The sequence below is a fragment of the Mustela nivalis genome (assembly GCF_964662115.1).
Source record: "Mustela nivalis genome assembly, chromosome: 17".
NCBI lineage: Eukaryota > Metazoa > Chordata > Mammalia > Carnivora > Mustelidae > Mustela > Mustela nivalis.
The window spans coordinates 6,046,964-6,074,547 of NC_139036.1; the positions used below are offsets into that span (position 1 = coordinate 6,046,964).

Consider the following 27,584-nt stretch of genomic DNA (forward strand, 5'->3'; position numbering starts at 1 on the left):
CCTAGTTCATTACTTGTATGCTCTAAGTATGTTTATCTATAGGTTATCTCAAGGTTGCCCTTTGTGACAGCCCATAGTCTCCTTCTAGTCTCAGTTTCTTCCCATCACAGTAGGTCCTAGTGTTACTGTTTGGGAAGAGTCAGACATAAATTGCCTCTTTATCCTAATTCAAAGTTGTTCTTGGAGATGGTCTCCTGTCTGCATGTGTCCCATTTGGATTTTCATATCCAACATCAGTAAGTTATGAACAGCTCCCACATCTCAATGAAAGGAAAGACAAGAGTATTATAAGCATTTCTGGATCTTCCTGGGTGGCTTTGTTGTGAGAAAGGAAATAAGTCTATAAATCACCTAATCTGTGAGGACGATGAGAAAGAATATTAATCAGAGTTTCTGTGACTCTAAATCCTTGCTGCTTTAATCAGGGACCCCAGGATAATCCCCCCTTACATAATGAAGTCCACTCCCAACTCTCTATATAAGCAGTTATTTAAATAGTTAGGAGACAGAGTAATAAAGCAATTGCCCTGTGCTTTTGAGGTCAATAGGTTAACTCTACAGAGTTTAATTAAAATTTGATAATAAATGCTTGCTCTCGGCAGGATATTTCATTAGTCTTCATCATGGCCTGTGTTAAATATTCCTTATTAATTAATTTTCACCCCTCTTAAATCCTCTTCTCATGAAGCAGAGTTCTCATTACTAATTAGGATTCCCACACTGGGGAAGGAGATTCCTTGAAGCAGCCACCTTGTTAGGAAGGGATATGCACCACCATAAAAGAATAAGATTTGGGATTCTATGATCTTATTTTTAAAATATCTACACAATGAAACCAAATGATATGCTTTAAAAAAGTATCAAAGGAAACATCATTCTGGCAATAGCTATGGTATAATCTCAGTTACATTCTTTTTGATATTAATAAGTTAATTCCCTTTCTGATTCCTCCTTAAAATAGGTATGGTACTGAGAAAAATGAGGTTCCTTGGGTTCCAAGTAGACTTGTACATAGAAATTAGGAATTATCTAAGAAGTTCTGTCCCTTTTCTTGGAGGGGTTCAGAGGAAGAGAATTTCCCACAAAAGGAAATAAAACACATAGTTCCAAGCTACCTGGGAGGTTTGAAGGCCGTGAAATTGATATTCTTCTCAGTGCTCTTCTAGTCCCTTCCTTGGACCAGTACTGGAAGCCTGCTTGCGTTCTGCATTCTTGTTCATTGCCATCAATATCACTTCTAATCTGGATCACTTTCATAGCCTCAGTAGTCTGCAGACTTTGGTTTTTCCTCTCCTGCTCCACCCTCTGGGCTACTGCTGGAGGTGGGTCAGCATCTCACCAGGTCCATACATACCCTGATTGCTCAGCACCCCATAGGAGGCTGTTCCCTTCACAGGCAGGCCTTCCCTTCTGTCTCTGGCCTCATCTGAGGGCCTTGTTTGTGGGGCCTATGCTCAAACTACTTTGAAACTGCATGCTGCTTTTCTCAGAATGACCAGTTCCATTTCTCTTTCAGCAGGTAAGTGTCACTCATCTTCTAGGAAATGTTTGAATTGCTCTTTCCTGCTAGCTTGAGCTCGGCAGGGATGACTGTCATATCCCTGGTGCCCATTTCTGTACAGACAGACGGTTCTCAATAGAATTGGTTGAATGGATTTCGGGGTGCACTAACCACCTTTGTATTTTCTCAGAGAGCTGAATTTCACTTGCCTTCTGTTAACATTGGTTCACTGACCACACTCACTTTGGTCATCATCATCCGATTGCGCCATGAGGAGCTTCACAAGTGTTGAAAATGAATCAGTTCTCATAGCACTACAGAATTTGTAATTAAGAGAGACATGTATTTTTAGATTGGAAAAATCTCTGAAGATTTTATTGCCTTGATGCTATAGTGACATGCGACAGTGACAAAGAACTTCACATTTTGCACATTTCTTTGGTCACCTTTCAGCATATAATGAATTACTCTTCACTTATGACTTTCGTGTGGACCTCCCGGCTCTTCACCCGCAGCTTGTTGACCTGGGACTCAGCAATGTCAGCCCGTTCCTCAGCCTCCTCCAGCTCGTGCTGGATCTTGCGAAACTTGGCAAGGTTGACATTGGATTGTTCCTCCTGAGAAAAGAAATGGATTTCAGAGAATGAGAAAATTCGGCATTTTCTGATTCTCACCGCCTTTGTTACTAGAAGCAGCTACTGGATTTACTTTGTAAATGAGAAAGCAAAGGTTCTGTTATTTGATCATGAACTTATTTGGGGGCAAGGCATCCCACATTGTTGACTCTGAATGAGTGGGCTCATGAGGGACCCTGCTCGGTCTCTCTCACTTGAATCCCTTCCTGGCCAACTTAAGATGCTGCAGTGACATCAGGGAGATCAGAGTAGCAGGAATCTGAATCTATGAGACAAACTTTAAAAAGTAGGCATGGTGATAGTATTGGGTACAGAGAACCTTAAGGAAAGTTTCTAAATTAATAAGATGAGAAAGGAGCCAAATGAAAAAGAAATGTTCGGATGGATTTATTGTGAAATCATCTAACAGTCATCTAGCAGATTTATTGTGAAGTCCTCTATCAGACTTCAGAGCCCTCCTTTGTGCAGCCCCTGTGAGCACTAGAGATGGCTAGGAGTGGTAGAGTGTTCTAGATAGGGAAGTGGGTTGTAACCAAAAGACATTTCTATACTAACATGTCTGGAAAATTGTTGAAAGAGGTCTCAAAAGAAATGCACTTGGATCTCTAAAGATCTAGTAATTACTGGTAAAATTTTTTCATTCCAAATATTCATTTTCACACCTACTTTCATACTCTTTTGCCTTAAAGAAAGGCTTTTAATTCTATAAACTTCAGGCTCAACAAAACCTGGACCTTCTGAACTTTTCTCTTTCATTGTGAATCTACTCACAGCCTCTTCAGCTTGTCTCTTATAAGCTTTAACTTTGGTTTGTAATTTGTCCACCAAGTCCTGCAGCCTGAGAATATTCTTGCGATCCTCCTCAGTCTGAAATGAAAGAGGTAGCAAATAGTGTTGTTGGTTTGAAAATGCCTCATTATTTTTATTTTCTTGAGAGCAGCCGATCTGAGAAATATGGAAAGGTGGGTCACCTGGTAAGTGAGTTCCTTCACTCTCCTCTCATGTTTGCGAAGACCCTTGACGGCCTCAACGTTGCGCTTCTGTTCATTTTCAACCTCATTTTCAAGCTCCCTCACCTGGAAGAGAACAAAAGCTTTTAGCAGTTTGGCTGTAACTAGCTATATGAGCAGGTTGGGAATTGAATGAAGTGATGGGGACCCACCCTGGCCTCCAGTTTCTGGATCTGCTTCTTCCCGCCCTTCAGGGCAAGCTGTTCAGCCTCATCCAGACGGTGCTGCAGGTCCTTCACCGTCTGCTCCAGGTTCTTCTTCATGCGCTCCAGGTGGGCGCTGGTGTCCTGCTCCTTCTTCAGCTCCTCAGCCATCATGGCTGCCTGATGAGTGGTAAGACAAAACCAGTTGAGAGAGCTGAACGAGCACATCAGGATTCAGATTTGACCACCACCGTGCTGCCCTCTGCTCACATCAGTGATGGCCTTCTTGGCCTTCTCCTCTGCATTGCGGGCTTCCTGGACAATGTCCTCCATCTCTCCCTGGATCTGGGAAATGTCTGTCTCCAGCTTCTTCTTGGTGTTGATCAAGCTCGTGTTCTGTTTCAAGTTAATAAAAAAAAAAGGAAAGCACATTTAATCACATTCTATTTACATTGTCATTTTGACTAGTGTATACAGGCAAAAATTCTTAATCTAGGAAAAATTCAGAATAAACACCAAATCAGAAGTTGACTCTAAGTTATGCCTTTTCTTTTTCTGAAAATTTTCCGGGTAAAATGTGATTTTATTTTTATTTTTTTAAAGATTTTTTTTTATAAAGATTTTATTTATTTACTTGACAGAGAGAGATCACAAGTAGACAGAGAGGCAGGCAGAGAGAGAGGGAGAGAGGGAAGCAGGCTCCCTGCTGAGCAGAGAGCCCAATGTGGGGCTCGATCCCAGGACCCTGAGATCATGACCTGAGCCGAAGGCAGTGGCTTAACCCACTGAGCCACCCAGGCGCCCCTTTTTTAAAGATTTTTTTTAAAAAAAAATTATTTATTTGACAGACAGAGATCACAAGCAGGCAGAGAGGCAGGCAGAGAGAGAGGAAGGGGAGCAGGCTTCCTGTCAAGCAGAGAGCCCGATGTGGGGCTCAATCCCAGGACCCTGAGATCACAATCTGAGCCGAAGGCAGAGTCTTAACCCACTAAGCCACCCAGGTGCCCTAAATATGATTTTTGATACTAAAGATGTTCGACTATTACCAGTGGCTGCTTATAAGCATGAAGTACAACCCTAACCCAAGAAAATATTTAAAGTACGGTATCACCACACTGCTCGTGGAAAATGGATTATTAATTTGTAGTTGTTCATTCATGTTTGGTTGGCTTTATATTTAAAAGGCATAAGTAGCACTGTTGTAAAAAATGAACCAAGAATCTGTTATGTTTTGGAAAGCTGATAGTATTTGAAATATTTAATCGATTCAGGATACTAAAAATGAGTAAGAAAGATGTTCCGTTTTCATATGAATTTAAAATTATTTGTAGTTTAACGTTTCCATGATGGCTCTTTCCTTATAATTTTTAAAAAGTATGGCACATGTGGCATGGAACACTGGGTGAGGTGCATGAACAATGACTTCTGGAACACTGAAAAGAAATTAAATAAATAAAAAATTTAAAAAGTATATAATAATACATGTTTATTGTAAAAAAATAGACTATACAAATCAGCAAAACAAGAGGTAAGGAATGCTTATTGTACTCTCCCTACTCAGAGATAACCATTGATAACACTTTGTTTATCCTTCTGGATGTTTCCTATGTATTTTTAACAAAAGAAAGAGATGATGTTTTATATAGGATTTTTTTTTAAGATTTTATTTATTTATTTGAGCATGGGAGGGGAGGAAGTCAGAGGGAGAAGCAGACTCCCTGCAGAGCTGGGAGCCCAGTGCAGAACTCAATCCCAGAACTCTGGGATCATGATCTGAGCCGAAGGCAGTTGCTAATCAACTGAGACACGCAGGCACTTTATATACTATTTTTAAGTTGCTCTTTTCATGTCTGTGAAATTTTTTTGTGGCAAATGCATACTAAATGGCTGCTTACTAGCCTTGTGAGGATAATATACTGCCATTTATTTAGCTATCCGTTATAAACAACAAGGGCTGAGTAGCAGTAATGATGGCCTCTGTGAATTTGAACTGAAGAGTTTCTTTCACGTAGTTAGCTTCATGTGTATACAGGATACACAAGAATAACTTGGTGGCTTATCCTTTTTCCTCCGTTTTATTTGCTTATCTATTTGTAGCTTAGAGTTGCAAAGACAAGGTGGCCACTAATGTCATATATATGGTTATTAGTAGATGGCCTTCTGTGTTTTTTTTTTTTTTAAAGATTTTATTTATTTATTTGGCACAGAGAGAGAGGGAGAGCAAGCATAAGCTGGGGGAGCAGCGGGCAGGGGAGAAGCAGGCTCCCCACTGAGCAAGGAGCCCGATGTGGGGTTTGATCCCAGGACCTTGAGCCAAAAGCAGACGCTTAACCGACTGAACCACCCTGGTCCCCCTGCTTTCTGTGGTTTTTAACAAAAGTTTCTTGAACTGTAAATTTTTTTCGAATCAACATGATGATCCCAGGCCATAAATATACCCGTGAACTGGTCACGGCCAGTACATCTTAGTAATACCCATTTTCCGGAACTTCAGAAGGGACCCTTGCAAAGGTTTCTTTATTCCTTCCTTTACAAACAAGCTCATCCCTTCATATTATCTTCAATGGCAGGGTGTGCATTTGCTCAACCAGAGTCTTGAACCTCACCTGGGTGTGTAAGAGTTGCACACGCTCACTGGCATCCAGAAGCTCTTGCTCTGCCACCTTCCTGCTTCTCTCAGTCTGCTCCAAGGTTGCCCGCAACTCCTCGATCTCCACCTGCAGCAGGTTGGCTCTGCGCTCCACCATGGCCAGCTGCTCTTTAAGGTCATCTTGGCCTCTTATGGCATCATCCAAATGTAGCTGAGTGTCCTACACAGAAAGAGGCAAAGGCGCTTACTTGTGCTTCCATTAAAGTGAGTATAAATTGGGTCATGTACACACTTTGTTCTCAGTAACTTAGAGTATGATTAAAGAGGGAAAATCTGCAAGTCCCTTTTTTTTTTAAGGTTTTAAATTTATTTCACAAAGCCCACAAGTAGGCGAGCAGCAGGCAGAAGGAGAGAGGGAGAAGCAGGCTCCCTGACGAGCAAGGAACCTGATGTGGGGCTCGATCTCAGGACCCTGGGATTGTGACTGAAGCTGAAGGCAGAGGCTTAATCCACTGAGCCACCCAGGAGCCCCTGCAAGTCTGTTTAATGACAAATTCTTTGTATTCTAGGGTAGCAGGTCTACTCAAAAGAATAGGATGTTATATTTTAGAATAACCACGGCTAAAGTTACAAAATATTAGAGCAGGAAAGCATCCTCAGAGATGAGCTAGTCTAATGATGTTGTTTTATGTATATTAAACAAGTATAGAAATGCATACTTAAAAATATACATGTATATATTTTTATACATTATGCAGATGGAGTTTATATAAATGATTTGTGGAGTGTTTTCTCTTCAGTTGACAAAGTGAACTTTGTCTTAGACTTTCCAGATGTAAGCTGTATATGTGAAATTTTCATCTGATTACCATATTATTTAGATTTATGGCATCTAAGTCACACGGTTACGCCCAGACTGCATGACACTATGTGTGTTTATCCCAGTGTACCTTGAGTATTCCTTGTGTGTTTCTTAGATTCTTTATTGCCTCTGCAGCCTGGCGGTTGGCATGGTTCAGCTGGATTTCCATCTCATTGAGGTCTCCCTCCATCTTCTTCTTGAGCCTGATGGCATCATTCCTGCTCCTGATCTCCGCATCCAGGGTGCTCTGCATCGACTCCACAACCCTGATGTGGTTTCTCTTCAGCTGATCGATTTCTTCATCTTTTTCAGCAATTTTCCGGTCAATCTCAGATTTCACCTGGTTTAACTCAAGCTGGATGCGAAGGATTTTACCCTCTTCATGCTCAAGAGATCCCTTTTTGAAAAACAACATTTTGGTTACTCTTGGCTTGCAACCCTCACAGATCTTCCCTGCTATAATTGGAACCTGGCCCCTGTACTTGGAAGGCAGGGAGAAGACCAAAGAAAGAGGCGGGCTACTCCAGCTTGGTGGTGGCAGCTTAATAAGAGGAAAGGAACTTACGTGAGAGGCTCGCCTTGGGTGGTGGGATCCCTGGATCCACCCACCAAATTTTAAAAGTTTACAAAGAGGCCTTCAATAGATTTAGTCACATACACCGTGTAGGTGTTCTCAACACCAAACCACTGTCTCAAGACTATGTCTTTGGAGCAGCCTCTGGGAGTGGAGAAGGCAGGTGGAACTCACATTCCTAGGATAGGGGGATATTCAGCCGTCATGTCTTTCTGATGGTGATTTCCTCCTTGTTACCTAAAGAGCTGTTGTTTGTTTTGCACAGTATGATAGTTTCTTGAAGAAGGCATTAAGAAAACCAGAAACTTTCATGCATCTTAATTTAGCCTGTTTGTTCTGCATTCCCAAGACACAATTTAGTATTTCTCACTGAATTACATGAGTTATCCCCTGCAGCTCTGCAACATGGTAGTTGCTCTCAGTTGCTATGAATTTTTCAGTTTATTTATAATGCATAAGTGAGCAAATGGAACGTGTACCTCAGCTTCCTCCAGAGCAGCCTGTAGCTCACTCTTCTCTTGATCTATTTGTTTCTTCACTTTCTCCAGTTCATGAATATGCTTTCCCCCTTCTGCAATCTGCTCTGTCAGGTCTGAAATCTCCTCTATAGGTTAATAATAAAATACCACATTCAATTGAGAAAAATGAAAACTTGAAAAGATGTCTCCCTACCGTTTTTGAAGTAGGATGGTTACAAAGACTCACGCTGTAAGTTCTTGTTCTCTCGCTTGAGGGTTTCAAGGTGATCCAGGGATTCCTCATAGGCATTCTTGACCTTGAACAGCTCATTGCTGAGCGCACGGGTCTCCTTCTGGGAGGCTTCAAGTTCAGCCTGAGTTTCCTCATACTTTTGCTTCCACTCTGCCAGGACCTGGAAGTACATCAGAACTAAGCCTCTGTAATCAAGAGTCAGGCCTCTTTCCCCCAGGCAGCTGCTCATCGTGGGCCACCTTGTCAAAGTTCCTCTGCTTCTTGTCCAGGGCGGCGCAGGCCGCGTTAGATCTCTCCACGTCCAGCATGAGGTCCTCCACTTCATTCTGGAGCCGCTGTTTCGTCTTCTCTAGAGAAGCACATTTGGAATTCACAGCCTCCACATGTTCCTCAGCATCCTGCAGACGCTGGGCCAGCTTCTTCCTGAAATGTTGGCCAGTGTGAATGACCAGGAGCAGATTCAGAGATGCCACAGTGAACTTTATAAAGCTGCTGACTAGGAAAGCATATTTTCCCCAAGAGTCTTTGCTCCTCTGTCCACAAATTGTTAAAGTTTTCTAAAATGTCTTATCACTACCGATTTTGTCTGTAGTTTTCCCCAGTGAATTCTTAATCTTTATGTCAGGGGTGGTTAAACATATCCATGACATCTTTTTGTATGCTTGGTGGTGGTGTCTGCATGCATGAGAGAGACAGAGAAAGAATGAATGAGCCTCTTTGATTATCCAGCTGTGGAAACCACCATCTCATCCTTATAGACCAGTGCGTGTCCACTGAAGAATGGGCCAGGGCTACAGCCCTCCCCGCATCAGCTGAGTGAGCCATGTGAAGAACATGACCACTGTGAACCGGAGGCCTGTCATCAAAGCATGCTGGCACTGGATAGTGGCGTTAAGCATTTTTTTAACATGGTCCTCTTCATAAATGAAGCTGTGGCCCAAAGTGATGCATATGAGGTCATAAGATTATGATTATGATTAATCAATCACTGACTCTCTGGGTCTGATGCCCCAGACAGCAAATGTTATTCCAGAATTATATTTCCCAAATAGCCTCCAAAGTTGTACTGCTTCCTTCACCAGCTCGCACTTATCTGGAGTGTTCCCTCTGTAAATGCTCACGAAACCCCTTCATTCTGTTTAATTCTAGCAACTGCTGAGATAAATGCAATTTAGAGAAGTTTCCTTCACTGGGAACATAATGATTATTTCCCTTCCGTGTGTCATTCCCATGAGTTTTATTCCATAAGAAGCGTGTGTAATTAAGTGAATCAGTTTATTAATACTGGTTGTTTGTTAAATGACAGAGTGTGATAGTCTCATTCTGGACTTCTAGATAGGGATAAACTGATTATTGTTAATGATAACATTCATAATAATGTACCAGATAGTCTCACTCTCTCAATATTGAAGGAAATTAATTCTACTTAATCCATAAAGTGTATGTTGATAATTTTTAGTTCATTTTGGTGGAAAGAAATTTAAGATATTTTTTGTAATAGACCAAAATGCAGGGAGAGCTGTGGTCTTGGCTCAGTTTTCAGTGGACACATGACTGGTCTGCAAGGAGAAGATGGTATGGTGGTTTCCATGGCTGTAAAATCAGATAGGCTGAAATTTTCCTATCTTTTTTTAAAAAATATTTTTTAAATTTATTTTTTATTTGACAGGCAGAGATTACAAGCAGGCAGAGAGTCAGGCAGAGAGAGAAGGAAGTAGGCTCCCTGCTGAGCAGAGAACCCAATGCAGAGCTAGATCCCAGGACCCCAAGATCACGATCTGAGCTGGACCTTAACCCACTGAGCTACCCAGGCACCCCTCCTCCTATCCTTTATGCCTGAAATATTCTTTTTTTTTTTTAATTACTTTTCCTTCACTGCCTTTAAACTTTTCTTTCTGCATCCATCATTAAGAGCCCATACTTGGCCTCCTCCAGTTCTTCCGTGCGCTGGATGGCGTCCGTTTCATATTTGGTCCTCCACTGGGCGACCTCACTGTTGGCCTTGGACATTGCCCTTTGCAGCTCAGCCTTGGCCTCCTGTTCCTCCTCATACTGTTCCCGCAGCAGGTCACAGTCATGGCGGGCTGATTGTAGGGCGTGGGCCAAGGCGTTCTTGGCCTGGACCAACCAGAAATTGTGTATTGTACATTTATGTTCTGGTCACTGGTATTCTGTAAGTGAAGTTCAATAGCATGTCACACTGCAAAGTTCAAGTGACTGAAAGTCTCAGAGAATTCTCACCTTAGACTCCTCTTCCAGCTGCCTCTTTAATTCCTCAATCTGTTGTGTAAATGCTTGTTTGCCTCTCGACAGCTGAGACACCAGAGCTTCTTTCTCATCTAGCTGTCGTGAAAACTCACCTGTGAAAGACAAAACATGAATAGAAGTCCAATGCGCTATCCATTGCGCCATGGAGTCACCTAAGACAAAACACGAATAGTTTAGTTCTGTTGTCTAGGTGAAGACTAAAGAATGTGATAATATTATAACTCTCTACTCCATGATGAATAACTCAAAAATTTTATTGTGGTTGAGAAGGTTATTTCTTGCTTTTGCAAAAATGTGAGCTTTGATATTTTAAGATTTTCTTTTCCTTCCTTCCTTCCTTCCCTCCCTTCTTCTTTTGCTGAGGCAGCAAAAATCTCCTCGGCCCAGGAAGCTTAATTTTTTTCCATTATAGCTTATAAGCATCCTTTTTACTGTCTCTCAATAAAAAGAAGAAGGAATGACAAATGATGATAAATGGACATGTGTGGCTTAAGAAATGATGGGTGTTCAAGAGGTGTCCACAAGTGGAGGCTCGCCTTTCTCTTTTTTGGCTCTCTGTGTGCTGGCTCTGTGTGCCCACTGACCTGATTCTGTGTGTAAACGAGCCTTCTGGGCTGACAGCTCATTGATGAGGCGTTGCTGCTCCTCTTCCTTTGCTTTGAGTTCACTAAGCTGGTCCTCCAGGGTGCGGCACATTTTCTCGAGGTTTCCCTATGGTGGAAAGTAGAAAACAGGGAAAGATGATACATTTTTATTTGTAAGTCTGAATTTGGACATAACTACATGTGGAAAGGAGCTGAGTTGTATTTACTTCTCTAGCCACTTCAAAGCCCTGCACAGTGCCTTGGAAGTAGAGATACATAATTTGGGCTACATAAATAATATGAAAACCAGATTATTGTCTTTGGAAAACATGAACATCATTTAAATTCTGCATCATGTGGAATATGGTTTTTAGAAATTCTTTTCTGAAATTACGTTTTTTTCATAGTTACAGTGACAAAAGATAACATGATTTCTACAAATCCGATAGGAAGACCAAAATGATTCATTTCAATATAGTGATGCCTAGTAGGCATAACAGGAATAATTTTATTTTATTTATTTATTTTTAAAATATTTTATTTATTTATTTTACAGACAGAGATCACAGGTAGGCAGAGAGGCAGGCAGAGGGAGAGGAGGAAGCAGGCTCCCTGCTGAGCAGAGAGCCTGATGCAGGCAGGACTCGATCTCAGGTCCCTGAGATCATGACCTGAGCCGAAGGCAGAGGCTTTTTTTTTTTTTTTAATTTTTATTTCTTTTCAGCGTAACAGTATTCATTGTTTTTGCACCACCCCCAGTACTCCATGCAATCCGTGCCCTCTCTAATACCCACCACCTGGTTCCCCCAACCTCCCACTCCCCACCCCTTCAAAACCCTCAGATTGTTTTTCAGAGTCCATAGTCTCTCATGGTTCACCTCCGCTTCCAATTTCCATCAACCCCCTTCTACTCTCCATCTCTCCTTGTCCTCCATGCTATTTGTTATGCTCCACAAATAAGTGAAACCATATGATAATTGACTCTCTCTGCTTGACTTATTTCACTCAGCATAATCTCTTCCAGTCCCGTCCATGTTGCTACAAAAGTTGGGTATTCTTCATTTCTGATGGAGGCGTAATACTCCATAGTGTATATGGACCACATTTTCCTTATCCATTCATCCGTTGAAGGGCATCTTGGTTCTTTCCACAGTTTGGCGACCGTGGCCATTGCTGCTATAAACATTGGGGTGCAGATGGCCCTTCTTTTCACTACATCTGTATCTTTGGGGTAAATACCCAGGAGTGCAATTGCAGGGTCATAGGGAAGCTCTGTTTTTAATTTCTTGAGGAATCTCCACACTGTTCTCCAAAGTGGCTGCACCAACTTGCATTCCCACCAACAGTGTAAGAGGGTTCCCCTTTCTCCACATCCTCTCCAACACATGTTGTTTCCTGTCTTGCTAATTTGGGCCATTCTAACTGGTGTAAGGTGGTATCTCAATGTGGTTTTAATTTGAATCTCCCTGATGGCTAGTGATGATGAACATTTTTTCATGTGTCTGATAGCCATTTGTATGTCTTCATTGGAGAAGTGTCTGTTCATATCTTCTGCCTATATTTTTATATGATTGTCTGTTTTGTGTGTGTTGAGTTTGAGGAGTTCTTTATAGATCCTGGATATCAACCTTTTGTCTGTACTGTCATTTGCAAATATCTTCTTCTATTCCATGGGCCAAAGGCAGAGGCTTTAACCTACTGAGCCACTCAGGCGCCCCAACAGGAATAATTTTAAAGTGAGATAACATTATAGCAGCAATGTCCACAATAGCCAGACTATGGAAGGAGTCCAGATGTCCATCGACAAATGAATAGGTAAAGACGATGTACACACAATGGAATACTACTCCACTATCAATAAAATAGAAATCTTGCCATTTGCAGTAATGTGGATGGAACCTAGAGGGTATTATGCTAGGTGAAATAAGTCGATCAGAAAAAGACAATTACCATAAGATCTCACTCCTGTGTGGAATTTAATAAACCAAACAGGATCATGGGGGAAGGGATGGAAAAATTAAATGAGATGAAATCGGAGAGGGAGATAAACTGTAAGAGTCTCTTAATCATAGGAAACAAACTGAGGGTTGCTGGAGGGGAGTGGGTTGGAGGGATGGGATAAGTGGGTGATGAATATGAAAGAGGGCATGAGATATAATGAGTGTTGGATATTACATGCATCTGATGAATCACTGAACTCTACCTTTGAAACTAATAATACATTATTAATTGAAATTAAATTTAAAAAATAAAATGAGGTAACATTTAAAGTTTGCACAGTTAGATCTATTCATATGTAGACTCTAATTTTGAATCATTGCAAATAGAATGAAAAGGGGACAAGTTCACACAGACCTTGGCTTTGGAGACAGTCTCCATGTTACTGGCGAGGTCATCGATCTCCATCTTCATCTCGCTCTTCTCCTTCTCCAGCTTCTGCTTGACCCTCTGCAGGTTGTCTATCTGCTCCCCGAGCTCGGCCACGCTGTCCGCGTGCTTCTTCCTCAGGGTGGCCGCCGTGGCTTCGTGCTGCAGGGTGGCCTCCTCCAGGTCCCTGCGCATCTTCTGGAACTCGGCCTCGCGCTTCTTGTTCATCTCGATCTGGGCGGAAGTGGCTCCACCGGCTTCCTCCAGGCGCTCGCTGATCTCCTCCAGTTCCCGGGAGAGGTCAGAGCGTTGCTTCTCTGCTTTGGCCCGGGAGGCCCGCTCTGCCTCGATTTCCTCCTCCAGCTCCTCGATGCGGGCCTAGGGGTGACACATCAACGTGAATGCCAACTCATGACAGTTTTGATTCCTGGAATGCACAAAAGAGATGGGCGGGTCTGACTCACCTGTAACTCCTTGATCTTCTTCTGTAGCTGCATCCCAAGGGCCTGCTCGTCTTCAATCTTGCTTTGCAGATTGCTCATTTCAAACTCTTTCCTGTTGGAGGAGCAACACATAAGCTCTCCATCAGTTCTCTTACCAGTTTTCTTTCCCATGTACAGTGGAATGTCTTTATACTGCTGTGTTGAGGACATGAGTAGTACATGTTTTTACAAGTCAATAACATACCATTTTCATTAAATAAAAAAGTCAAAGATGTTATTTTTTTGGTTATGTACTCTGAAGTAATATTTTAGAGATCTTTAAAACATTTATTTCACCTGAATTGACAGATAACAAGCAGGTTACTCACTTTTTGAGTTTCTCATCGAGTTGCTGCTTGTCATTTTCTACATCCATTGTGGATTCTTGGGCCAATTTTAGGTCTCCCTCCAGTTTCCTTTTGGCTCTTTCTAGCTCCATGCGGAGTTTCTTTTCTTGTTCCAGAGATCCTTCAAGCTAAATGTATACTGGATTTTATTTATTCAGTCTAAGGCATTGAGCCATATGTGACTAGCCATCAAAGATACACAGGAGAATTTTTAAAAATACACCAAGTAGCATGGAAATTTTAATTATTGTTTTCAAAGCCACAATGAAAGACTTATGAGCATTATTGACAGTTGCATATCATAACTGTTTATTTTATATTGAGAGGAAATACTGTGTTTTTCACACTTACATCATCCACTTGCTGTTCTAGCTTGGTTTTAGCCTTGGTCAGGGTGTTGACTTTGTCCTCTTCTGCCTGAAGGTCATCCAGGGTCTGCTGGTGGGCCTCTTGGAGGGCTTTCTTCTCCTTGGTCAGCTTTGCGATGGTTTCATCCAGACCTGCCATCTCTTCCGTGAGGTTTTTCACCTTAGATTTGAACAGATTATAGAAATGTTAATGACATCTGTCATCTTGATGAAAAAGAAGCATAGGACAGTGTGGGCCTGAGATGGAAAATGGAGATAAGAAGCAAAGCCAGGTCTACTTCACTGATAAGTGTGGGGGATAAAGGTTAAGATAAAGAGAAATTGTGAAGACTAAAGAGACATAAATATAATAGCACTTTCTTTCATATTCAATAACTTAAGGATTAAACTTTTAATTAAAATACTTCAGTAACGAGCTAGCACTTATAAAGAGTCTAAAATGGATCATGATTTTACCTTGTTCTCTGTGGCGTGCTTCTCCTTTTCAACCTTGGCCAGCGTCAGCTCAAGGTCATCAATGTCTTTCTTGAGCTCTGAACACTCGTCCTCCAGTTTCCTCTTCTTGGCCGTCAGCTCAGCATTGATCTCCTCCTCATCTTCTGCCCTCTCAGTTAGCTCCTTGATCTTGGCCTCCAGCTGGATTTTGGTTTTAATCAGCTGGTCACATCTTTCCTCTGCATCAGCCAAGCCATCTGCTTCCTAACGGAATAAATGAAACAATTTCATTTGTCTAAGCTATCTCTGCAAACACACTGTAATTTATTAAAAGGTGGATGCTTCAGGGCACCTGGGTGGCTCAGTCATTAAGCATCTGTCTTCGGCTCAGGTCATGATCCTGGGCTCCTGGGATTGAGCCCCAAATCGGGATCCCTGCTCAGTGGGAAGCCTGCTTCTCCCTCTCTCATTCCCCCTGCTTGTGTTCCTCCTCTCATTGTTTCTCTCTTTGTCAAATAAATTTAAAATAAAATAAAATAAAAAATAAAAGGTGGTACTTCAGTGACTCAATCAATTTGGTCAACATACTTGCCAACTTTTAACAGTCTACAGGACAAAATGTTAGTAATTTTAATATGCTAATTATAATAACAGATTTTCTCCAGCTATCCATGTGTGGAAGGTCAGATTAGGGAAACTAGCCTTTTGGCAAAATCTGCTCCTGTACTACTTTGGAAAATTTGCTTATTAATTCTAGGACTCTTTCCTTACATTCAAAGGGGTTGGTTAATTTAGTTTTTTCCCTGACCTTGTAAGAAAAACATAACTTGTATTTATGCACACAAATATTAACTAAGGAAAGGATAGTCTCATCTAACAGAAGGATCTATAAAGGAAGGAAAATGTCCATAGACATCTTTGTTTTTTGTTGTTGTTGTTGTTAAGAATTTTATTTATTTGGGGTGCCTGGGTGGCTCAGTGGGTTAAAGCCTCTGCCTTTGGCTCAGGTCATGATCCCAGGGAATCGAGCCCAGCATCGGGTTCTCTGCTCAGCAGGGAGCCTGCTTCCCTTTCTTGCTCTCTCTTTCTGCCTGTCTCTCTGCCTATTTGTGATCTCTGTCAAATAAATAAAAATAAAATCTTTAAAAACATTTTAAAAATTAAAAAAAAGAATTTTATTTACTTATTTGACAGAGGTCACAAGTAGGCAGAGAGGCAGGCAGAGAGAGAGAGAGAGAGAGGAAGAATTAGGCTCCCCACTGAGCAGAGAGCCCAGGACCCTGAGATCATGACCCGAGCCAAAGGCAGAGGCTTAACCCACTGAGCCACCTAGGTGCCCCCATAGACATCTTTGTGACTGGGCTCACCAAATACCATGCCGCATATGAATGTGGATATGAACATACACAGCATAATTGGTGACTTCACACCTATTGCTTTTTTAGGTCTGAGTCTTAGTGTTCTTGAATGACAATAATAGTGCATGTTTTAGTGGAAACCATTCATTCAGAAACCTTAAGCTAAAACCTTTTCATAGCCACTCTTACAAGGTCTGGAGGATAAGAAAGGGCTGAACTGTACAGTGAATGACACTCACAGATTGAACTTGGAGCTGCAGGTCATTTTTCTCTTGCATCAGAGCTACCATCTTCTCTTCAAGCTCTTTCCTTTTTGCTTCTGACTTCGCCAGTTCTTCCTTGGTCTTCTCAAACTCTTCCTTCATGTTGGCCATCTCCTTTTCTGTCTCTGCACTCTTGAGGAGAGGCTTGATCTTGAAGAACAGGTTCATCCAGGGCCAGTGCTTGACATTCATGAAGGCGCGGACATTGTACTGGATGCAGAAGATGGACTCTCTGTAGGAAAGAACAAAGACGCAAATAAGGAACAATGTGGACAATGACCATCACTTAACAAAGTAATGACTACATCAGATTCAACCATGAAAATGTGGAGAATGGGGACTTGGACTTGTTCCCTCACCTCCTCTCCATCATCTTCTTGAATTCCACCCTCATCAGGTACCCTCTGCACACAGCTTGGGTGCGTGTGATGAGTTGAGCCAGCTTTTCATCTCGCATCTCCTCTAGAGTTCCCAACAGGCCAGCTTTAAAGAAAACCTTGCCAAGGAACAAGCTAAATATGTTATTTCCACTCATGAGAAAGTCCAAAGGTGAAGAAATTATGGTAGAGATTTAGGTTGATGGTACCTTGGTATGACCGAATTTGTACTGGGTGTGGTCGATGTCTATAGACCCTAGGAGTTTCTCAGAAGCCTTCTTGCTGTCAATAAACTGACCCTCTGGGATAGCACTTGCATTTAGAACCTTGTATCTATCAGAATAAAAAGATATAAAAACATGGCCTTCCTTTTTACCAGAACTGTTAGTAACTATCATTGAAAAAACGATAGACTGAGTTTTAGAGAAAAAAAAATTCCATTAAAACAATCCAGCAGTGCTTTAGGTGAACCCTGGGAAAATATATGTAAAAAGTTACAATAATAATAAAGCAAGCCATCGTTCTTCTATGATCACCTTTCAAATACATTTCAGTTTTCAAGGAAAAGTTAAAAGATGTTTGAACTATGTGGGGATACTCCTCTAGGCTAGCACATTGAAAGGGTGGGTAATGAGACACAAACCTCTGTTTGAAGTCTGCATAAAGGATCCTGCTTGGGAACCCCTTCCTGCAGATGCGGATCCCTTCCAGCACCCCGTTACACCGCAGCTGGTGTAGGACAAGTTCATGCTCCATGGCCCCTGGGGGGAAAAAAGAGACATGTTTCTATATGATAGTCTAATGAGAAGTCACACTGGAATCTTACTTGGATATCATAAATTTCTTACCAGGAGTTTTAGTTTCATTGGGAATGAGACAGCGTACAAAGTGGGGGTGAGTGCTCCTCAAGTTGGTCATCAGCTTATTTAAATTCTCCTGCAAACCACATGAAAAGATTTGAAGTCATTTTTTATTGCATGAGAATCCCTGTGAATGATCTGTAGTGAATGTGCCCCATTTCCCAAATAAAGTAAATGTAATTGACTACAGGGGCTGCTTTTAAGAGAGAGTTTGATTTCACGTGAAATGTGTTCCACTCTAGATTTTTAGATTTGGAGTTTTAAGGGTAACTGGTTCATTTATTGTAAAGTTTGAACCCACATTATGGGTTTTCTTCTTGTTAAATTTTTCCCAACACATTTTTCATTTTCCTTAGTACAATACTGCTTTTTTTTAGTTTCATCAAAAGTTTTTTTTAAAGTTACAATAATTTAATTTTGTTACAGAAGTAGTCTTTTGGCATTCAGGAATATACTGTACCCTGAAAAGGGCTGACACTGTCTGGAAAGAAGAACCCTTCTTCTTGGCACCTTTTTTTCCACTGCCACTTTCTGAAAAATAAAATAGAAAAATTAAAACTATGTGTAGCAACTTTAGAAGCACTATCCACAGGTATGAGGCCTGCCAAAATTCCTTCTGAAATTTAAATTTGCACTTGTTCACTTGTATCATTCCTGTTTTTTCTTTCTGTATCTTTCTGCTGACTATAGATTAGGAAAATAGAAGCATTGGCTCACATTATAGGTATTCAGGAAAACAATGACAGTAAAAGAACTGGATGAAAAGGGTAGATGTGGGGGAGGGATGACACTCTTCTCCTCCAAATCAGCAAAGTATGTCCCCTGAAAGAAGTGCCCAGGAGACAGAGTAGTACTGTACCCTTAGCGTACACAGTCCCAGGAACCTAGTTGCATGCTTGCTATCAGGTCAGTGGGTCTCTACTAACCTGCAGGAAAGTCATGCTTTCAATTTGCTTGTGCTTCTATACTATTATGTGCACATCTGGTCTTAGGAGACTTAGAAGAACAGAACTTCCAATTCCTCAAGCAGTAGTGCCTTGACAAAGGATTTCCTTATCTCCAGATTAGCTGGATCCTCAAAGGAACCAATACTATTCAAATAGTAGAAATGAGCTCTATGATCTTGAGCAAGTCACTTAACCTCTGAATCTGTGTATCCTCATTGGTGAAATGAGGCCATGGACAAAAGGATCCATAGCGTCAGCTTCAGCTCTGAAAGCTTATAATCATAAGACTGTATCATACTAATTAAATACACTTCCTTTCATTAAATCTATATTGGCCAGTATTTTAACTCTGGGAACATACTAATAAGATTAAGAATGACCTGCTTCAGCACTTTGTCCCCCAGCAAAGAGGAAAGCCAGAGTCTTCATGCCAGACTTCTGGTACAGCCCAACCACGGTCTCGTTCAGGGGGTCCTTGTTCTTGTCCAGCCAGCCGGCAATGTTGTAGTCCACGGTGCCGGCATAGTGGACCAGAGAGAAGTGGGCCTCGGCCTTGCCTTTGCCAGGCTTAGGCTTCTGGAAGTTGTTGGACTTCCCCAGGTGCTGCTCATAGAGCTTGTTCTTGAAGGAGGTGTCTGTGGCCTTGGGGAACATGCACTCCTCTTCCAGGATGGAGAAGATGCCCATGGGCTGACAGTAGGAAAAAAGAGATGATAATAACGAGTTCCTTAGAAAATTATGCTCCAATAGTTTATGTACCTAGTGGAAACCTGAAAATGTTCCAGAAGAATGGATGATAAGATACTAAATAAGCATGATCTTACTTTATTGTCTCTTCTCTGCTACTGAAATGTGAAAGTCATGTACCATGGACATATGGGAAATATGTTTGCTAGAAAGACTCAGTTAAAAAAAAAAAAAAAGAAGTCCATCTGTACCATTTGGCAAACTTTATGTTCAGAGTATAAAATTAAATTCCAAAACTACCATTTCAGAGCTGAATTCTTTATCCTGTAAACATATAGATCTAAATACTTTCTTACCTCCTGACAATGCAGCTTCCTCACCTCAAATCTAGACATGACAAAAGTATGAAGAGAAAAATTACGGATAATGATTAAAAATTATCCATCCCCAGGATGAAAGAGCTTCTCGTGTTGTGTCATTAGAACTCTGTACTCTGAGCCATTTTCCCCCCACGGTGGAGTTAAGTGATGATAATTTGGTTTTGCTTTGTAAGCAGATTGCCTCCTTTCAATTGCAAGTTTGATAGGAAAGACTGACAGAAAATCCAATGTTGATGATTTTGCTTCAGTCACAAATTGTCTCAAAACTATTTGGATGTTCCAGGAACTGAGTGCCATGTCGTTCTCATGAATAGCAGAGATAGTATGTTACCAAATTAAAATCATTTTCTTCAGATTGGGTAGACCTGGTCTGATGTGATACTCTCATCTTTCTTATTTTTATGAATTTTGGCCCAAGTATCTGCAGTTTCCATAAAAGGCAGTTGTGTTTGCTTTTCCTTTCCCCCTGCTTAGGGTAGTGTTCATCTATAACCATATACTTTATTGGTATTCACAGTTACAGGATGTAACTGTGCATTTGACAATCTTTAATGATTGCCTGATGAATTTTAACGTATTCAACACTAACAGAATTATTGCCCCACTCCCTTGATAAAGGAGAATTCAGGGTTCGTTTTCCAGGGAAGATTGTAGAGAGGTCTGGTATTTATTCAGTAGTTATCAGAGTCTGAATGCCTACAACAACTGAAGAGCTACCCTTCCAGCCTGGAAGACATCTTGACACATTCTGCCTTGATCTCCATGAAGGATGATCCGTGCACGACACACCGTCATGGAATCACCAGGATCAATGACAGTGCTCAGAGGACTAGCTGCAGTTTCATTCCTTACTTCTGTGCACGTGAGGGAGAGTGAAGTTCTAAGAGGGAGAAACGTGCATCCCTGTGTCTGTGTATGCGTTTGTAAGCACTGCAGCCATTTTTTTATGAGAAGCTATTCCGGAGTACCAACACATCACTTGTGACCCACCAGACAACTGATCAGATCATGAGCCTGTCATCAAGCACCACTGCTTGTTCTCTGAGAACTGGGATTGCAATTAAGCATATGGAGGCGGACAATTTGTGTTTCGTGTCCTGAAGGCTGGAAAAGTCCAACAAACCTTCTCAATGAGCTCGATGCAGGCAGCCAGGTCCATCCCGAAGTCGATGAACTCCCACTCGATGCCCTCCTTCTTGTACTCCTCCTGCTCCAGCACGAACATGTGGTGGTTGAAGAACTGCTGCAGCTTCTCGTTGGTAAAGTTGATGCACAGCTGCTCCAGGCTGTTGAACTGGGTGTTGCAAAGAGCAAGAATTGGAGTGAGTCTGGAAGATCCAGTGGGGACTCCGCAAAGAAGACACAAAGTGGAAGGGCCTTAAGAGGCATTTATTCGAACAACTCACGTCAAAGATCTCAAAGCCTGCGATGTCCAAGACCCCGATGAAGTACTGCCTGGGCTGCTTGGTGTCCAGCTGCTGGTTGATGCGGGTGACCATCCACAGGAACATCTTCTCGTAGATAGCCTTGGCCAGAGCGCCCACCGAGTTGTACACCTTCAAGAGCAGTGGTGGTTTGGCTTTTTTAATTGAACACGGTGATGGAGCCTTGGGTCTTCTGTGACTCAAACAAATCATGGGGGTTAAGTCATGTTTACCTGCTGCACAGTCTGGCCTTTGGTGACGTACTCGTTGCCAACCTTGACCCTGGGGTAGCAGAGGGCTTTGAGCAGGTCAGCAGAGTTCAGGCTCTGGAGATAGGCTGCCTTGTCAGCAACTGCAAGAACGAGATGAGAACAGTGAAACTGACCATAGCATACACAATTTAAGGTGGGAAGGGTAATGACAAAGAAAAAGAAGTTTTGCTTGAAAAGGAATATGTGCAAATGTGACAAAACCATTTGTCACACTAATTTTAGTCTTTTTTTTTTCTTTGAGAAGATAATTTGGAACTTAGGGAATCGATGCTCTGTATGATACTTAAAATATAGCTAAAGTAGACCACAGATAAAAATAATTTAAGAAAGTCTAACCTAGAGGAGGAGTGATAGGAAAATTCCAATCTGTTTTTTTTCTTACAGTGCATATGGGCATGTAAATTATTGACTAGAATAAAAAAGGTCTTAATCAGATCGTAAATACTAGCTTACAGTAAGTCAGGAAAATTGGAATGGGCAGAAATTACATCTCCACAAATCTTCACAGTCGTTTAAAATATGCAGTGTGTCATTTCTGTCCTCTAATACTTCTCCCGCCCCATCACATAGGTCAAGAAAGTGAAAGCTTGGCCCCTGCCCTTGAGGACCTGATGGTGTCAGTTCAGTCAGCTGAAAGATGTGAGCAGGGAGCAGTACCTTCGGTGCCGTCGGGCTCAGCCTGCTCCTCCCGCTGCTTCTGCTTGAACTTCATGTTCCCGTAATGCATCACGGCACCTGTGAGCTTGTAGATGGCCACCTTTTCATCAGTGCTGAAACCTAGGATGTCCACAGCACTCTGTGGAAAGATTTGAATTTAAATCTGCTTCCACTTATCACCAGGGCAGACACCCTCAGGACACTGGGCCCTCCCTCCCCTGCCTTCTTATGATATCTTGATTAACACAGTGTTTTCAAAAGGTAGTCCTGTTCTTCAGCTCTTTATTCCACAAAGCAGCATCAGTAAGTATGCGGTCAGTTTCCCATTGAGTCCTGTGGGCAGTGAAGATCTTATGTGACCTGTCCACGCACACCCAAGACTCAGAGCCTTGGCTTTGGATGCCAAGGTTGAACTCTTGCTATTTCTCTACATTAGTTGGGCCTTATCCACAGGTTTCTTATCTCATGGGTTTCCTTTTCTTCACAAATCTGTTTGCCCCTTTTCCTCCTATGTTGTCCAAGCCTAATCCTAGCCTGCCTCCCCAAATGTGATGGATGCCGTCGGAAAGAGAGTCAGGGGAAGAGCAGTGGCCCTTGAGTTCTTCCCTTTCTGATATCAGGTCACAGCTCAGCTGGCCATGAGATGCCTGGCAGTGAACTTCACCTGATCACTACTCATGCAGGGAAGAGACATTTGTGAAAAGAACTTCTTTTATTGAAATTATTGTTGTGTATTTTTTCCTCTACTAGATTTTGATCACTTTCACTTTCTTAGTTGTTCATGCTAGGCTTTGCAAAAGCTCATGCAGTGGAGGCGGACATCAGACAAGGCAGGAGGAGTTTACCTATGTAACTTTCTCTAGATTATTTACCCCCAGTTCAGCTTACCGACTCAAGCTATTTAAAATGCTCAGAGATTAATAAAGTCTGAGAACAAGATTATGATGTCTTTTTTTTTTTAACCTCCAATACTAGGGGTTATTTCTCAACTCCCTAACTCCTTTGGACTTATCAATAATAATGAGGTAAAGCTGGTAAAAGCTGATATTTATGAGATGAAGGATCACAAATAGTTTATAGACTTTTTGAAAAGAGTATTTGAAGAGAAGAAGTGTTTTTGTAAGCAGCTCTTAATCCTATATTGGGAATGTTAGAATATTCCCACTGGTATTAAATTTAAGAAAAATCAAAGATGGTTGACTATTTAGAAATGGAAAAGAAAACTTGAAATATGTATAAAGTATATGTATAAAGCAAATAAGCCAAGGAGTAATGATCCTTAAAAAAATAAATAAATAAATAAATAAATAAAGTCTGTAGATCCAAAAATAAAAGTAAAGGTTCATGGAGGACAAAAAGAGATTTTTTGAGGTTAGAGAATCTATTTCTTCAAACACTGCAGAGATGGGGGAGGGGAATGTTATTAGCCCCAGAGTGACATTTGAAACAAAATTTGTGCTTACATCTGACTATAGAGGAACTGTGGAAATCATCATGTTCTGCTATAAAAATCCTAAAAGTATCATATGTCTTTTTCCCAGGTTATTGGATATAGGGTCTGACAAAAAAATAAGAGAAACATCACTACTGGAGTACAAAAATTGACCCAGAGGACCTATGGTGGGGCGGGAAGAGCCAACTAGCCAAGAAATGTCTAATACTTAAGATTTATTACAGACATTTTGAGTTTTCTGATACCTAGGGTGGAAGGTATGAAATTATTATGAAATACTATTATGAAATACTCCATAATTTTATTCCAAGAGTAAGGAAGCCTGAAAAGCCATATTGCCTATTTATTGTCTTTCTGCTAATGCTGTTGACTCTATAGAGGGAAGTGCTGTATAGTGAATTTACTTCTTCCTGTTTTGTACCTGTCACTTACATCTGTGGCTAGAAGCTCTTCCTGGTCATCAATGCTGGGCACTGTAATTTCACCTTGACTGACAAAAGCAAAGTCATATGGGTTGGTGGTGATCAGAAGCATTTCTGTACACATGAAAAAGAACAAGTACAGACAGAATTACTTTGGTCATCAAAAACACTTTAGAAGGACTTTCAAGAAAAAGAGGCTTTTGTTCTTCCTTGGTAGAAAAAAATCATGGATACTTCTTACCAATAAGTTCTGGTTTCTTGTTGGACATGATTTGATAAAATATGTGGTAGCTTCTTTCAGCCTTTAGCTGGAAAGTAACACGGGACTTCTCCAGGAGATCTAGAAAGTCAGATTGAGCACACTTAAAAGAAAAGGCCACAATGGAAAATTAAGCATTTGAGAAGTTGACACAACATAGATAACACTATTTTCACTATATAGCCCCCCCAAAATATTTTTAATCACTAGTGTTCATTAACTTACATGTTTCAATATCTGCAGAAGCCAGTTTGCCTGTTGCACCAAAATGGATCCTGATAAATTTACCCTTAAAAAGGCAAAGGAAGACTTCTTTTTACAAACTCAAAGGCAGACAAATATTTTCTTCAGTTATGGACCAAGTGGATGGGAAAGATGCTGATACCACAGGCGCAGAAACGTCTGTGCTTGCTGGTCCTCACAGGAAAAGGAGGACCAGAAGACTTACAAAGCGAGAGGAGTTGTCATTCCTCACGGTCTTGGCGTTGCCAAAGGCCTCCAGTAAGGGGTTGGCACTGATGATTTGATCTTCAAGGGTCCCCTTAAGAGAAATGAGTAAGACAGATAAGGAGACCCTGGAAAAGGTGAGATAACTTTCCATCAACTTCTTTCCCTGCGCCCTTTCCCTTTACAATATTCTGTAACTTTGGGGTAAGGCTGGTTGGCTTTCTCTTTCTTCGTTTCTTTTGTAACACATTTCTTTTTTTAAATTTAAGATTTTTTTACTTGAGAAAGAAGGAGTTTTTGAGTAGGGGTTTCTAAAGTAAGTAGAAGGAAGACAAACAGAAGGAAGGGTGACGTGGCCTTGAGTTCTATATTGCTCAGGCTCATTTTTTTCCCCTCATAATAAATGGTTTGAAGAACTTCTGTCTGGGGCATCTCCTAGGCAACACATCTCATTCTCACAGCCCTCCAAATTTTGGCATCACTTGTAGTTGGTAGCTATGGCTCTGAAATACCTTAGCCAAATTTTTAGAAGCTTAGGATTTCTTCTGTCCTGGGATGAATATCATACCCACCTGCATTTTGCCAGGAGTAGATTCCTCTTTTTTCTTCTCTCCAGTAATTGCAATTGTTGCAAAGTACTGGATGACACGCTTGGTGTTCACAGTCTTCCCTGCACCAGATTCTCCGCTGTCAAGTCCACACAGAGGAAAAGTCAGAATCTAAGTAACCACTACAGTGATCAAGAATTCAGCAGAAAGAAAGGCATGAAATCTACATACGTAATCAGGATCGACTGGTTCTCACGATCTGTGAAAGAAATCGGAGATAATGTTGAAAAATATACTTAGCACATACATTTTATAAACTCAGAGTTGTCTTTTAAAGCCCCCCCCCACAAACTATATCTATTGTTAGTTTGATTTTTCACAATTTTCTTTTTAAAATAAATGGCAAAAGATGTGCTAATTAGTCCATGTGTATACTCCTATTACCTTTAGTGTGATAGACTATGTAATGAATGCACTATTTCACTGTACTTCCCATGGGAATGACTTACCAATATCAGATAAATACTAGTTCCATGTTCCATTTTTGTCACTTGGTTCATAGTTCAAAATCATGTTAGTAGTGTCTGATCCAAAGTTTTGTGTAGTAATTGGGATAACTTGGACTGTAAGCTTTCAAAACTTACTTTTTAGGAGAGGTGATATATTAGGTATAATTAAAATACATTAGGTATAATTAAAATTCCTAAATTTGGATTAATTTTAATCTGGAATTAGCATTAGTTTGGGTTGTAGCATAGAACTCTAAGCAAAATTCTCTCTGCTTTTGAAACTGATCCATTTTATTCTTTTTTTTTTTAAAGATTTTATTTTAGAGAAAGAGCATGCGTGGTGGGTGGCAGGATGGGAGGATCAGAAAGGAAGGGAGTGGGGAGAGGAAAAAATCTCTAGAAGACCCCACTGGGTGTAGAGCCTGACTCAGGGCTTGATCCCAAGACCCTGGGATCACAATCTGAGTCAAAACCAAGAGTCAGACACCCAACAAACTGAGCCATCCAGGTACCCCGGCCCCTCTTATTTTAAATATATTTCCCTAATTTTATTACATTACACTACTAATCATATTAGGATACTATCATTATACTGTTGTTATTACTATTATGTTTGTGCTGAGCATTTTATTCTCCAGGCACTGCCTCTGTGTCTTCTGTGTTATCACTCTACATGTACTTTATGAGTAGCTCTGCAGACTGTAATTATGGACTCACTGACCCGTCAGCATGAACTGGTAGGCATTGTCCGAGATGGAGAAGATGTGGGGTGGAGCCTCCTGGCGCTTCTTGCCTCGGTAGGCGGCTACCACCTCGGGGTTGTACACCGGCAGCCACTTGTAGGGGTTCACAGTGACGCAGAAGAGGCCTGAGTAGGTCTGTGTGAAATGACAAGCTTGCTTTATCTGCAGTCACCTCATAAATCTGCCTTGGAAGTACTGATTTATGTACCAAGTGAGAGAGACCCAAGCACCGTGTCCATTCTCCTAGGGCTTAGGGGTCTCATTCCCTGGCTGCCTCCTACCCCCAGGCGTTCTACACAGTACACTTACTTCTGCTTGCACATAGATTCTGCACTAAGCACAAGGCTTTCAGCATGCAGAGTGTCAAGTACATCACAATTCACAATACTAACCCAATGATAGTCTTGAAATTGTAGTAGCCAAATTGGGAAGCAGTCTTGAGTTGGTTTTGACTAACAGTTCATGGACTTAAGTTAGTGAAAAGTAGAAAGAAAAAAGGGACGCTCACGTAGATCATCCAGGCTGCGTAACGCTCTTTGAGGTTGTACAGCACAGCAGGCTCATGCAGGTGAGTCATCATGGCCATGTCCTCGATCTTGTCGTATTTGGGAGGGTTCATGGAGAAGACTTGATCTTCCTTAACTGTGACAGTCTGATAAGAAAAGAAGGAGCCAGTGCATGTCAACTAAGTAGCGGAAAGGATCAGTTATGTCTTACTACCCCACTTTGTGTTACTTACAGTCCCTGCTTCGGTCTTCACGGTCACCTTCCCCCCTTCCCTGCTCTGCACCGTACTTTTCACATAGGACTCCTTAGTGTCCACCACAAAAACAGAATTCTTGGCATCAAAGGGCCTATTCTGGGCCTCAATGCGCTCCTTTTCAGACTTTCGGAGGTACGGAGCCGCCTCCCCAAAAACGGCCATCTCAGCGTCGGAGCTCATGGCTGGAGTCTACTGGCGACAGCACAGCACCAGGGTACCTGGAGGACAGAGACAGAGCAGGACAGTGACCCAGGGTGGGGGTGGACGTTGTCCTGTTGGTTTCACATTCCTGCACCTCATTGGCCTGGCCCGTTTCCTCAGCCCTGCCTGTAGGGATC

At 41.6% G+C, this 27,584-nt stretch overlaps 1 protein-coding gene across 3 annotated transcripts; it reads right to left on the reverse strand.

The window, feature by feature from the left end:
* Positions 1 to 1,726: 1,726 nt before the first annotated feature.
* On the reverse strand, positions 1,727 to 27,426 carry LOC309850542 (myosin-4; the record flags this gene model as incomplete). 3 transcript variants are annotated; one of them, XM_082704572.1, is made up of 38 exons in its annotated part: positions 1,727 to 2,118; positions 2,908 to 3,003; positions 3,108 to 3,212; positions 3,299 to 3,469; positions 3,560 to 3,685; positions 5,896 to 6,099; positions 6,830 to 7,138; positions 7,795 to 7,919; positions 8,021 to 8,186; positions 8,266 to 8,449; positions 9,948 to 10,144; positions 10,268 to 10,386; positions 10,879 to 11,005; positions 13,234 to 13,623; positions 13,710 to 13,800; positions 14,057 to 14,202; positions 14,426 to 14,602; positions 14,899 to 15,141; positions 16,475 to 16,730; positions 16,858 to 16,994; positions 17,085 to 17,208; positions 17,519 to 17,636; positions 17,724 to 17,811; positions 18,196 to 18,266; positions 19,075 to 19,372; positions 20,873 to 21,043; positions 21,156 to 21,305; positions 21,407 to 21,525; positions 22,103 to 22,241; positions 23,988 to 24,091; positions 24,219 to 24,317; positions 24,462 to 24,525; positions 24,685 to 24,777; positions 25,256 to 25,370; positions 25,463 to 25,490; positions 26,462 to 26,618; positions 26,992 to 27,135; positions 27,223 to 27,426. In XM_082704572.1, 38 exons carry the CDS (start codon positions 27,424 to 27,426, stop codon positions 1,966 to 1,968), a joined length of 5,808 nt encoding a protein of 1,935 aa, XP_082560698.1. In that variant the 3' UTR covers positions 1,727 to 1,965. The 3 variants fall into 3 exon arrangements, with proteins under 3 accessions (XP_082560698.1, XP_082560697.1, XP_082560696.1); XM_082704571.1 differs by having other exon boundaries at positions 19,063 to 19,372; XM_082704570.1 differs by having other exon boundaries at positions 19,060 to 19,372.
* Between the last annotated feature and the right edge of the window lie 158 nt (positions 27,427 to 27,584).